The 13,191-nt window shown below is 46.1% G+C and overlaps 1 protein-coding gene across 3 annotated transcripts in view; it reads left to right on the forward strand.

Annotated features, from left to right (window-relative positions):
* The window catches only part of dennd10 (DENN domain containing 10), a 34,253-nt gene that overhangs the window by 11,299 nt on the left and 9,763 nt on the right, over positions 1 to 13,191 (forward strand). The window contains exons 6-8 of one of the 3 annotated variants that reach the window (XM_048608766.1): positions 249 to 343; positions 5,899 to 6,113; positions 9,111 to 11,953. In XM_048608766.1, coding sequence (XP_048464723.1) covers positions 249 to 343; positions 5,899 to 6,069 — 266 coding nt within the window. In that variant the 3' untranslated portion in view covers positions 6,070 to 6,113; positions 9,111 to 11,953. Of the gene's footprint in view, positions 1 to 248; positions 344 to 5,898; positions 6,463 to 9,110; positions 11,954 to 13,191 lie in introns of those variants that run through there. The other 2 variants (XM_048608767.1, XM_048608765.1) reach the window with 2 other exon arrangements.

Raw genomic sequence — 13,191 nt, forward strand, 5'->3', positions numbered from 1 at the left:
GAATTAGGATTTACACATATATGTATCCAATATGTTAAATGTTCTATGTATAGATTTCTTTTTGTATCATTTTAACATCCTACAACATTTCCCTGCCACACTTTGTTGGCAACACCAATTGTTGTAAATTGTCTTACTTGCCATGAACAACACTTCAGTGAGATTTGCAAACACAGGATGAAATTATTATTGGTTTTATTATTACAATTTGATGATGATAGTGAACTGTTTAACTCTCTCTCCCACAGAATCAATGACAATGGGTAAACTGCACAAGGACATTGGGCAATTCATTGTCCAATCAGCCAGTGACCCAGAGAAATCAGATGGTCAAGTGATTAAGGTGATTATTTGGCATTATGTCTGTCTCTTGAACTTTAAATAGTGCACAGTGATTTTTCTGAGAGTCTTATGGTGCAACAGTAGTTTCCCTAATCAGGTCCAGCAGATGTAGGTCCATAACCCTCTGTCCTAGAAGTATGTCATAACATCTGATCAGGTTGATAGAAAATACTCTTTTCAGGACACTCTTGTAGTGCACTGGTAGTATCTTTATCTCTGAGTCAGGTAAGGCTTGGTTCAAGTCTCACTTGTTCCAGAGGTGTGTGATAACATGTCTGAACAAGTTGATGGACAATATCGATAGTGATTGTTCTGAGGGTCTTGTGATCTGCCCATCCCATCCATATTCTCCTGTAACTTAAGACTTCTTCCTCACTGTCAACCATCCAATCTGTCTTTGTGTCAACCACAAACTTACTATCATCCTCCCACATTTTCTTCCATATCATTTATATGTATCACAAACAAAATGGCATCCAGCATTGGTCTGTGGTATGTCACTGGATACCAGCCTGCAGTCACATAGCGTTCTGTAACCATCTACGTTCTGTCTCCTACTGTAAGAACAATTTTGGATCCAATTTACCAAGTTACACTGGACTCCCATGAGCTTTTAACTTTTTTATCAGTCTCACAATGAGGGGACCTTGTCAAAGGGTTTTCCCAAATTCATTATAAATTAGTTCAATCGCATCGCCCTCATCTACATGCCTGATTACATTCTCAAAAATTCAATCAAATTTGTTATGTGTGATCTCCCTCTTACAAAGCTAGGTTGACTATCCCTAATCAAACCTTGCCTCTCCAGAGATTAATTCTTTCCTTCAAAATTTTCACCAATAGTTTTCCTACCACTGATGTGAGACTAACTAGTCTGTAATTCCCTGATTTATCTCTACCACCATTCTTGAAAAGTAGAGCCACATCAGCTGTCCTCCAGTCCTCATGTGGCACCTCCCCTGTGACAAGAGAGGAATTAAAACTGTGGGTCACAGCCCCTGTAATTTTCTCCCACAGCAGCCTAGGATACATCTCATCTGCACTTGGGTATTTGTTCACTTTTAAGCTCACCAAAACCTCCAATACATCCTCCTTCTCCAAAGTGAAGACAGATGTGAAATTCTCATTTAATATTCTATCAATGTGCCCCAGCTCCATGCACAGATTGTCCCTTTGGACCTTAGTGGACTGCTTTTTCCATGGTTATCCTTTTCCCCTTGATATACTTACAGAATATTTTAGGATTCTCTCTAATCTCAGCCAACCGTCTTTTCAGTGAGGTTACCTGAATGCCCCCACCCACCAAACTAAATGACAAATCTTAGACACCCAAGAATGTTGCTGGTCAGGATTCGGGACAGGCCACAGCATCCCCATCATTCCAAGATTTTATCTTAAAAAAAAAACCTCAAAATATAAATCTTACAAATTTCAAAGTTAGAACACTGAACCATCATCCCCTCAGAGCAACTAGGGATAAGCAGCAAATTATTTTAAAAGTCCCAGTAAAATGGTAGAAACAGTTCAATTTCTTGGGTTGAAGATCCAATTAGCTTGCAAATAGATAAAGAACAAGTACAATATAAAGCAGAAAAGGGGTCTTGTGGTGTAGTGGTAGCATCCCTGCCATCAAGCCAGGAGGCCCGAGTTCAAGTCCCACCTGCTCTACAGGGGTGTAATGACATCTCTGAACAATTTGATTACAATAATATATAAAGAACAGGTTTGTCCCAAGTTATTTCTTATTGGAAGCAAACAAAATTGAGAAATGAATCTGAAGCTTTTCCTTTTGAATTAGTTAACTCAATCACATCACAGTGGATTATCTAGTGACCTCTTAGATATACAAATTTAACGTGAAGGCTACAACTGCAATGGAAATTAGGCTGAGAATGCTTGGCTCTTACCTTTTTGCAGTGACGAGTTTTCCTTCTGTCTTAATTTGAGAGCCTCCTGCACCCAGTGAGACAGACAGCCCCAATACATTCTCAACCTCTCCCCTCGCCTGCAGGCCTCATTAAACCACCAGCAGTCGTCTCTACGTTTTTTTTTATTCATTCACACGATGTGGGTGTCGCTGGCTATTAGCCACATTTATTGTCCATCCCTAAGTGCTCAGAGGCCAGTTAAGAGTCAACGAGAGAGCAGCCCTAGGGTCTGGTAGGACTAGGGCGCCTTTTCCCCCAACATTGACGGTGGTATCCAAGCTTTAGGGAGATTTTTACCCCCATTTTGGGGATCAGATTGCACATTGAGTTTGATCATGGGGGTGTTAGTTGACAGCAAACTCTTTATTAAACACCTACCCAGCATAAACTGTTCAATCTGACAGGAGGTCTCTTTCTCACTCACACATTTACACACACGCGCGGGATTTACAACAACTGCGATACGGCCCCAATAAAATCGGGGAGGTATTTCTCCTCAGAACTCTTTTCGAATTTACAAATTGAAATGTTTTTTAACCACCATCACAGCAGAAGATGAAAAGTCCGTTAGTTTCAGTTTCCCGCGCCGCCTGACGGGAGTTTGACTCCGCCCTAGATCGTGATGATCTGGACGGCGCCATCTTTGATCCAGGCTTAGGCCCAGTTGTGATTGTGCGCGTGCGCAGCACTTTTGCACCTTAGCGGTGTTCGCAAGAGACGCACGTTTGTTCAAACCAATTTCTTCGTTTTGGTTTAGAGTTTTATTCTTTGCTTGGGTTTTCTTCTCTCCCTCCCTTTTCTGAATACGTTGATTCTCATGCCAATGTGCAGTTTGTCTTTTCATGTTGGCATTCATAGCTGGACCATGGTATTGTTAGGTATGAAGGTATGGGTGGCATCAAAACCAAGGCTAACTCTCGTCTCCCAGGAGTGATTGCTGATCAGGTGGACCAAAGCAGGAGCCCTTGCTGACTTTACATAGTTCACAGAATTGAGGTCAACTGTAAAACAGCTACTATTATCCAGCTTAGATCAGTTTCTTCAACAGTAAATGGAGAATTGACCTTCAGATCTAAGATAACATTGTGTAGAGCTGGATGAACACAGCAGGCCAAGCAGCATCAGAGGAGCAGGAAAGCTGACGTTTCGGGTCGAGACCCTTCTTCAGAAATGGGGGAGGGTAAGGGGATTCTGAAATAAATAGGGAGAGAGGGGGAGGCGGATAGAAGATGGATAAAGGAGAAGATAGGTGGAGAGGAGACAGGCAGGTCACAGAGGCGGGGATGGAGCCAGTGAAGGTGAATGTAGGTGGGGAGTTAGGGAGGGGATAGGTCGGTCCAGGGAGGACGGACAGGTCAAGGGGGCAGGATGAAGTTAGTGGGTAGGAGATGGGGGTGGGGCTTGAGGTGGGAGGAGGGGATAGGTGGGAGGAAGGACAGGTTAGGGAGGCGGGGACTAGCTGGACTGGTTTTGGGATGCGGTTGTGGGAGGGGAGATTTTGAAGCTTGTGAAGTCCACATTGATACCTTCTTAAGGTCTTCTTAGGGCCTGGGATGGGGGTGAGGGGGGAGGTTTAGGGGCAGGTGTAGCACTTGCTTCGGTTGCAGGGAAACGTGCCGGGGCTGGTGGGGCTGGAGGGGAGTGTCAATTTGACTCCATTTTCTCCCCTTTGGTCCAGGAACTCCCTATGTCTGTGACACCACCCACGCTCTCCACCTCCTCCAGAACTTCCAATTCCCTGGTCCCCAACACCTCATCTTTACCATGGACATCCAGTCCCTATACACCTGCATTCCCCATACAGATGGCCTAAAGGCCCTCCGCTTCTTCCTGTCCCACAGGCCCGACCAGTCCCCCTCCACTGACACCCTCATCCGCTTAGCCGAACTCGTCCTCACCCTCAACAACTTCTCTTTCAATTCCTCCCACTTCCTACAGACAAAGGGGGTGGCCATGGGTACCCGCATGGGCCCAAGCTATGCCTGCCTCTTTGTAGGATACGTGGAACAATCCCTCTTCCAAAGCTACACTGGCCCTATCCCCCACCTCTTCCTCCGTTACATTGACGAGGAGCTCGAACAGTTCATCCACGTCACTAACACCTTCCACCCCAACCTTAAGTTCACCTGGACCATCTCTGATACCTCTCTCTCCTTCCTGGACCTCTCTGTCTCCATCTCTGGCATCCACCTCGAAACCGATATCCATTTCAAACCTACTGACTCCCACAACTACCTAGAATACACCTCCTCTCACCCACCTTCCTGCAAAAAGGCCATCCCCTATTCCCAATTCCTTCGCCTCTGCCGCATCTGCTCCCAAGATGAGGCATTCCACTCCTGGACATCCCAGATGTCCTCTTTTTTCAAGGACTGCAACTTTCCCTCCACAGTGGTCGAAAATGCCCTCGACCGTGTCTCCCGCATTTCCCGAACTCATCCCTCACACCCCCTACCGGCAATAACATCCAAAACAGAATCCCCCTCGTCCTCACGTACCACCCCACCAACCTCCGAATCCAATGCATCATCCTCCGACATTTCCGCCATCTGCAATCTGACCCCACTACCAAAGACATCTTTCCCTCCCCACCCTTATCTGCTTTCCAGAGGGACCACACTCTCCGTGACTCCCTTGTCCGCTCCACACTCCCCTCCAGCCCCACCACCCCAGCACCACCTGCCCCTACACCTCACCCCCATCCCAGGCCCTAAGAAGACCTTCCACATCAAACAGATGTTCACCTGCACATCTGCTAATGTGGTATACCGTATCCACTGTTCCCGTTGTGGCCTCCTCTACATCGGGGAAACCAAACAGAGGCTTGGGGACCACTTTGCGGAACACCTACGCTCAGTTCGCAACAAACAACTACACCTCCCAGTCGCGAACCATTTCAACTCCCCCTCCCACTCCTTGGATGACATGTCCATCCTGGGCCTCCTGCAATGCCACAATGACACCACCCGAAAGCTGCAGGAACAGCATCTCATATTTCACTTGGGAACCCTGCAGCCCAAGGGTATCAATGTGGACTTCACAAGCTTCAAAATCTCCCCTCCCCGACTGCATCCCAAAACCAGCCCAGCTAGTCCCCGCCTCCCTAACCTGTCCTTCCTCCCACCTATCCACTCCTCCCACCTCAACCCCACCCCCATCTCCTACCCACTAACCTCATCCCGCCTCCTTGACCTGTCCGTCCTCCCTGGACTGACCTATCCCCTCCCTAACTCCCCACCTACACTCACTTTCACTGGCTCCATCCCGGCCTCTGTGACCTGCCTGTCTCCTCTCCACCTATCTTCTCCTTTATCCATCTTCTATCTGCCTCCCCCTCTCTCCCTATTTATTTCAGAATCCCCTTCCCCTCCCCCATTTCTGAAGAAGGGTCTCGACCCGAAACATCAGCTTTCCTGCTCCTCTGATGCTGCTTGGCCTGCTGTGTTCATCCAGCTCTACACCGTGTTATCTCAGATTCTCCAGCATCCATGACCTTCAGATCTTCCTGGTTTGTGTGACTTGTGGAGCCAACAAGAAACAGAGGGTGTGGGTCTAAACAAAATTTAAAAACAGGATTCCAGACTCGTTATTCCTTTGTGCTGACTTCCATTTACATGATTCCTTTCAGGACATTTCACAGAAAACAAAAGAAATCTTGGCTAATTTAGCTTCACTGGCACCAAATGAAGGGGGAAAACCCAAGATCACTCTGGAGATTCTGAAGGAGCGTCATTTTCCACCAGTGATTGAGAGCTTCCTCTATCACTTAGCGGCCGCAGAGCAAATGCTTCAGATCTGACCCTTGCTACTTACATTGTGAAACCTTTAATATAGTGGACCAAGGTGAATTCTTAGACAGTATTCAGCTTAACAACTGCTTTGGGCAAATGAATAAATGATTGAAATTGAACTGGCACACAACACATTACTTGCTGGACTTCCAGAAATACAAGTTAAATATATTCTGAATTGACCTATCAGTTACAGGAATGTGTATATGTATACTTAAAGAATCATGCTAAATCCTTAATTAAGGAATCTACATGTAGATCCAGATTATTCTTCACAAATTATTATGTACTTAACTAAAGAAAGACAGTAAAAATGAATACAGGACTAACTCCTCTGGTACACCTCAAAATTCAATATGACTAATATGTTTGTTTGCATAAATTGCTGCTTTTTTTTATATCTGGCTTGTCAAAATTGATTTTCTCTGAAATGATGCATAGGATTTAATGGACTTCTCCAGGAACAACCTGTACCAATTGCAGGGTTCCACCACGGGAAGATTATCCTCACCCTTCACAATGATCCTCCTTGCCTCACTCTCACCCTGGGCCTATCTAATTGACTCTGGCTAGGTTGCCTCACTTATCTTGGTTTAGGGCCTCATTGGCTGCTCCCCTTCCCAGGTGTCCTGGAGATATTACTGAAGAATTAGGACTGTCTAATTAACTGGCTGCTCTTGGAGATGGAACATCCATGTTGAATGCCCTGGGAACCCTGACAGTGGATGATGTCCGACACATCTCCTGCACTTCCGCCCTCACCCTCTCTTCCCTCCCACAACAGCGATTGGGTTTCCCTTGTCCTTACCTACCATCCCACCAGCATCCACATCAAGAAGATCATCAGGCAGCATTTCCGCCACCTCCAGCGAGATGACACCACTACACATATTCCCCTCCATTGTCCACCTTTCGCAGGGACTGTTCCCTCCAGTACATCCTGGTCTACTCTTCCTTTGATCCCAACACCCCCCACAGCCCCACGGCACCTTCCCCTGCAACCGCTGAAGGTGTAACACCTGCCCATTTACCTCCTCCTTCCCCCACTGTGCAAGGGCCTAAACGTACCTTCCAGAAGAAGCAGCACTTTACCTGTTCTTCTCACAATCTAGTCTACTGCATTCGCTACTCACAATGTGGTCTCCTCTATATTGGGGAAACGATGCGTAGATTGGGTGACCCTTCACGGAACACCTACGTCCTGCCCGCAGAAATTACCCTGCGCTTCCAGTTGCCTGCCCTTTAACACACCCCCTGTTCCCTGGCCAACATCTCCGTCTCAGGCTTGCTGCAGTGTTCCAGCGAAGCTCAACACAAGCTGGAACTACCTAGAATACTCCTCCTCCCACCCACCTTCCTGCAAAAATGCTATTCCCTATTCCCAATTCCTTCGCCTCCGCCGCATCTGCTCCCAGGATGAGGCATTCCACTCCCATACATCTCAGTTGTCCTCGTTTTTCAAGGACCGTAACTTCCCCCCCTCAGTGGTCGACAACGCCCTCAACCGTGTCTCCCACATCTCCCGCAACTCATCCCTCACACCCCGTCCACGCAATAAGAACCAAAAAAGAATCCCCCTCGTCCTCACGTACCACCCCACCAACCTCCGGATCCAACACATCATCCTCCGACACTTCCGCCATCTGCAATCCGACCCCACCACCTAAGACATCTTTCCCTCCCCACCCTTATCTGCTTTACGGAGGGACCACTCTCTCCGTGACTCCCTTGTCCGCTCCACACTCCCCTCCAGCTCCACCACACCCGGTACTTTTCCCTGCAACCGCAGGAAGTGCTACACCTGCCCCCATACCTCCTCCCTCACCCCCATCCCAGGCCCCAAGAAGACTTTCCACATCAAGCAGATGTTCACCTGCACATCTGCCAATGTGGTATACTGCATCCGCTGTGGCTTCCTCTACATCGGGGAAACCAAGCGGAGGCTCGGGGACTGCTTTGCAGAACACCTATGCTCGGTTTGCAATAAACAACTGCACCTCCCAGTTGCAAACCATTTCAACTGCCCCTCCCATTCCGACATGTCCATCCTGGGCCTCCTGCAGTGCCACAACGATGCCACCCGAAGGTTGCAGGAACAGCAACTCACATTCCGCTTGGGAACCCTGCAGCCCAATGGTATCAATGTGGATTTCACAAGCTTCAAAATCTCCCCTCCCCCTACCGCATCCCAAAACCAGTCCAGCTCATCCCCGCCTCCCTAACCTGTTCTTCCTCCCACCTATCCCCTCCTCCCACCTCAAGTCGCACCCCCATCTCCTACCTACTAACCTCATCCTGCCCCCTTGACCTGTCTGTCCTCCCTGGACTGACCTATCCCCTCCCTAACTCCCCACCTACACTCACCTTTACTGGCCCCATCCCCGCCTCTTCGACCTGTTTGTTTCCTCTCCACTATCCTCTCCTCTATCCATCTTCTATCTGCCTCCCCCTCTCTCCCTATTTATTTCAGAATCCCCTTCCCCTCCCCCTTTTCTGATGAAGGGTCTAGGCCCGAAACGTCAGCCTCTCTGCTCCTATGATGCTGCTTGGCCTGCTGTGTTCATCCAGCCCTGCACCTTGTTGTCTCGGATTCTCCAGCATCTGCAGTTCCTACTATCTCTGGAAGAACAACACCTCATTTTCTGCTTGGGGACCCTGCAGCCCTCTGGACTCAATATTGAGTTCAATAATTTTAGGGCCTGAATTTCCCCATGTCCTAGCCCCCTATCCCACACATCAGGCCTTGTTATCACATATCTGCCATTACACACTCCCTACTGTTAGCCATTAACAGTCTCCATTAACAGCTGTTCACCCTCCTAGCCAGATCGTTATCCACTCCTTTGTTTAACTGTTCTTCTGTCTCTTTGGGCTCTATCCTCAACTACCACGTACACTTTCCCGCCCCACCTTGATTTATGCATATAAACCGACAGGTTCCTAGCTACAATCTGAGGAAGGGTCACCAGAACCGAAATGTTAACTCTGATTTCTCTTCACAGATCCTGAGCTTTTCCAGCAAAGTTATGTTTTTGTTTCTGATTTACAGCATCTGCAGTTCTTTCGATTCTTAAGCCTGATGACAGACCTGGGAAGTGCCTGCTCGGGATTAAATCCCATCGAGGCTCCTGGACATAGCCGCAGGAAATGGGGATGGGGTTACCTCCGGCTCTGTAGACAGTGGACAGGCACATCACTGCAGCCACTAAATACAGACTCATATCTGGACAATTATTTTGCATCCCGCCCAACCACAAAGAATTAATTTTCTTATCGATCTAGCTATTTATTTTTCGGTTCCCTGTTTCTCAACAGCACTTTCTGGACCAACAATCCCCACCACCTGGAGGAATAAGGTCACCAAATACATAAGGACACCACCATCTCCAAGTGTCCTCCCAAGTCAGAAACCCTCCTGATTTGAACAAATATTTCCATATTTCAGTGTTGCTGAGTCAATTTCCAGGAACTCCATACAACCGTATAGGAATACCTTTAACACGTGGACTGCAGTGTTTTAGCCAGGTGACTCAAGGGCAACCAGGAAAGTAAATGCTGGCCTTGATAGCAATGCTTGAGAATTTAAAAAAAAACTTGTATAAAGTTTGATGTGTATTTTGAACATGATGATTGCTACATTACAGGCAGTTTTCATTCTGATAATTTAATGGCTTGTTCACATATTTCGTTGGCATAATCTATATTTTTCTTCTTTCCAATGGTCATTTTCTACTTGTTATTCAGCAATCATATTACACAAGCCTTTCTTTCAACTGGCTGAATCCCCATAGCAAATTTTCTATCCAATCTCACAACAGGATAATAAATTCTTAAGCACACTCCCATGATATAGCCCTCCCAGTGTCCAACACATAAAAATGTTGCCTTAAGTGTAATGAAGTCTGAGATGAGTTAAATATTATGGATGGAATCTTCTAGACGTCTAAGTGACGTGGGCTGTGGTGAGATTCGTGGCAGAGTCAGATGAGAAGTCCAGTAATACAGACTTTGATGTCAGAGCATTTTGGTCGATCTTTTCTGCTTTTGGCAAGTGGCGTGGCAAGTTTCTTGCTAGGAGTAGCAAGTTGCCAATTAGGAAACCTACCTCGATGCTCATAGCATCCCACCTTGTCTTGCCATTTTGTGCTTTGCCCTCTCAGCCAGAGATACCAGGCTCATTATTTACTTCTATCCTGCCTTTCCACTCAGTACAGACACCAAGGTCGGAAGCTTGCCGTGGTTGTCAGCAGGCCTCAGTCAAGTCAAGCAAGGCAGCTTTGTTCAGGAGGCCCTGGCACACAAAATCAAGGGCAGCCTTCAATACCAGTCCAGGGGTTGGAAACTGTCAGTCAGCCACTCAGGGTAGTCAGAGTCAGGATGTTCTCCACAAGAGGAGTGAGGAGCCAAATATTGGGCAGCCTACCACCTGTCTTGAGTCTTTCTGCTGTATTGGGGGCTGCTTTCCTCCTGAAATGAGGACGAGGCAGGTATTAAGGGAGATGAAAGTGGGTGACATAGTTGTTACTGTTGGTACAAGTGGAGACGTGTCCTGAGCGAGTAATTAGGCAGAGCAGAGAGCATTCAGAGTTAGTGGTATCAGGATTGGGGTTGGTAAGAGCGAGTGAGGGAAGATGTTGCATGTAATAGTGAGAATAGTAAGCCATACCCTTGATGAGAGACATGTACAGTAGCAGCAATAGAATGAGTGAGAAGTATCAAGGTGAAGATGGTGGAGCTTAAACTGGCAGAATGGAGAAGGTCATTGATCTCCTTACAGCGCTGTGCATTCCAGTAGATGGTGAGATATCTTTAAGCCAGCTGGCAACTTCGACAATGCTGGCATGGTCCAGTGTCATGGCCTCCACTGCCATCCCTGGGAGATGATAAAGTCCCACGTTTGCATCAATCTGTCCAGCAGGACCTCCAGATCCCTGCCTGGAAAGCAGGGTGACTATTTCCACCAGTGCCCTGTCCAGGGTAAATCTCCAGAACTGTGCAGGGCAGCTCTAGACTGACAGTGTTTGTCCAGATATATAACTGCTTTTAAAGATGGCACATGTACAAGGGATGCCAGTAAATTCTAGGATATCTGCTGGGCGGTGTATTGTTTCAAGAACGGCGTATGGAAAGCTGGGGCCAGAATCAGATATGAGCAATGCCATGGGACAGACAACATAGTTAATGAGGCAGATTTGGTAAGATTTGGTGAGAAATCTCTCCACAAAAAAAACTCTAGACAATTTGGACTTAGCCAAAAAAACACACACACAAGATTCAATCATATATTCTCTTTGGAATATAACAGCAGAGATTACAAGTGTAGCTGTGTTCACTCCATTCTGGTATCACAGGTCCCTTTTGAAACCCAATTTTATGTTGCATTTTTTAAAATCACTCATCAGACATGCATCCAAATATCAGCTTCAGTTGATTTTTATAGTTTAGAAAAGATTGGCAATGGCAGCTGTGCTCGTGACAATGAAGCTATAACCAATGTTTTTTTTGTACTCCAAAGTTAAATAAAACTCCTTGATTTGTAATGAGAATATTCACTTCTGCAGTGGAGCAGTTTCTTTACCTCTGGGCTTTTGTAGCATATTGGCTGTGGAGGTCAGAAGGGTAGTACTGAGTAATGAGAATGTGGGAATAGCCAAGTAATGTGGAAATTTTTGCGACTGGTATTGGGGATTGGAGTCTGGTCCTTGATAAAGATAGATTCTATGGAACAGGAATTTATGCCAATATTGTCTTCCAATTTATAGTCTTGCTCGAACAACAAAAATCAGAACAAATCCATTGCAGACCCATCGGTCTCATCTTTATCAGAAGCAAAATGATGAAAAGGGTATGTCAACAGTGCTTTTAAGTGACTTTTTCTTATCCTTTCACACACGTGGGCATCATTGGCAAGGCCAAAATGGCCACTAATCCCTAACTGCCCTTGAACGGAGTGGGTTGCTAGCCCATTTCAGAGGGCAGTAAAGAGTTAAACACATTGCCATGGATCTTGACTCACATGTAGGCCAGGAAAAGATAGAAGGTTTTTCTTCTCTAAATGATATTAGTGAGCCAGATGGGCTTTTATGATAATTGATTAGAGTTTAATGGTCATTATTTCTGAGACTAAATAACTTGCAATTCCAATTCAAGTTTCACTAGCAGCTGGTATGGGGTTTAAACCCATGTCCCCAGGCATTAGTCTCGGCTATTAGCTTATGAGTTCAGGGACATTACTATGATACCAGTAACTTGCTTACTTTAGGTTCTGACAGGACCACACAAGCGTCAGGCAATGATCACCTCTAATGAGAGAATCTAATCATCTCCCTGTTGACATTCAATGTCATTATCATTTCTACTAACATCATCCCAGGATTGCAATCTAACAGATAGTACCTCATGAAGCTTGAGACCATCCAGGACAAAGCAGCCAAATTCCCACTTTAATCATCCACTCCCTCCACCTCTGCTGCACTCGAGCAGAATTGAAATGGACTGGAAATGTTTTTGTGTTGATGACAGAAGGTGGAGTGAATGAAAAAGATGGGGAGGGTGCCTACAGCAAAGACAAAGGGGGTGCTAAAAGTGACTGAAATGTAAAATGGGTGTTTGATGTGAAAAGGAGAAAATGGGTCCCCTCTGCTGAAAGTAAAGCCCACAAGACAAATGTGATATTAGGGGTGTGTATTCAAAATGGACAGAGGACATGGTCTGATGTTGTCAAGTGATCTGAGGTTCAGATGTACGGAAACACTATTGCAAAGAGTTAGACAGTCAGTCATGACTCAGTTCGTAGCACATTTTTCATCACTGAAACACAAGATTCTATATTCAAGTCCTGCTACAGATCTTCAGCACAAAACGAAGGCTGCCACTTCAGTACAAGACTGAGGAAGTGCTGCACTATCAGAGGTACAGTCTTTGGGATGATATTAGACCACCGTTTGTGATCAGAGTAATATAAAGACTGAGGAGTTGAGAAAATACAAGATTGAGGGTCTGAATTAACTTCAACAGAGATCATTGTTACTTCTTTGGCTTTTAAGAAGCCGTATAACTGCAAATGTGTATGTAGATTAGAAATTGTGGGTTTTTATGATGAAGAGATAGTGTCCCTACCTCCAGGATAG

Source organism: Rhincodon typus, chromosome 20, assembly GCF_021869965.1.
Source record: "Rhincodon typus isolate 14 chromosome 20, sRhiTyp1.1, whole genome shotgun sequence".
Taxonomy (NCBI): Eukaryota; Metazoa; Chordata; class Chondrichthyes; order Orectolobiformes; family Rhincodontidae; genus Rhincodon; species Rhincodon typus.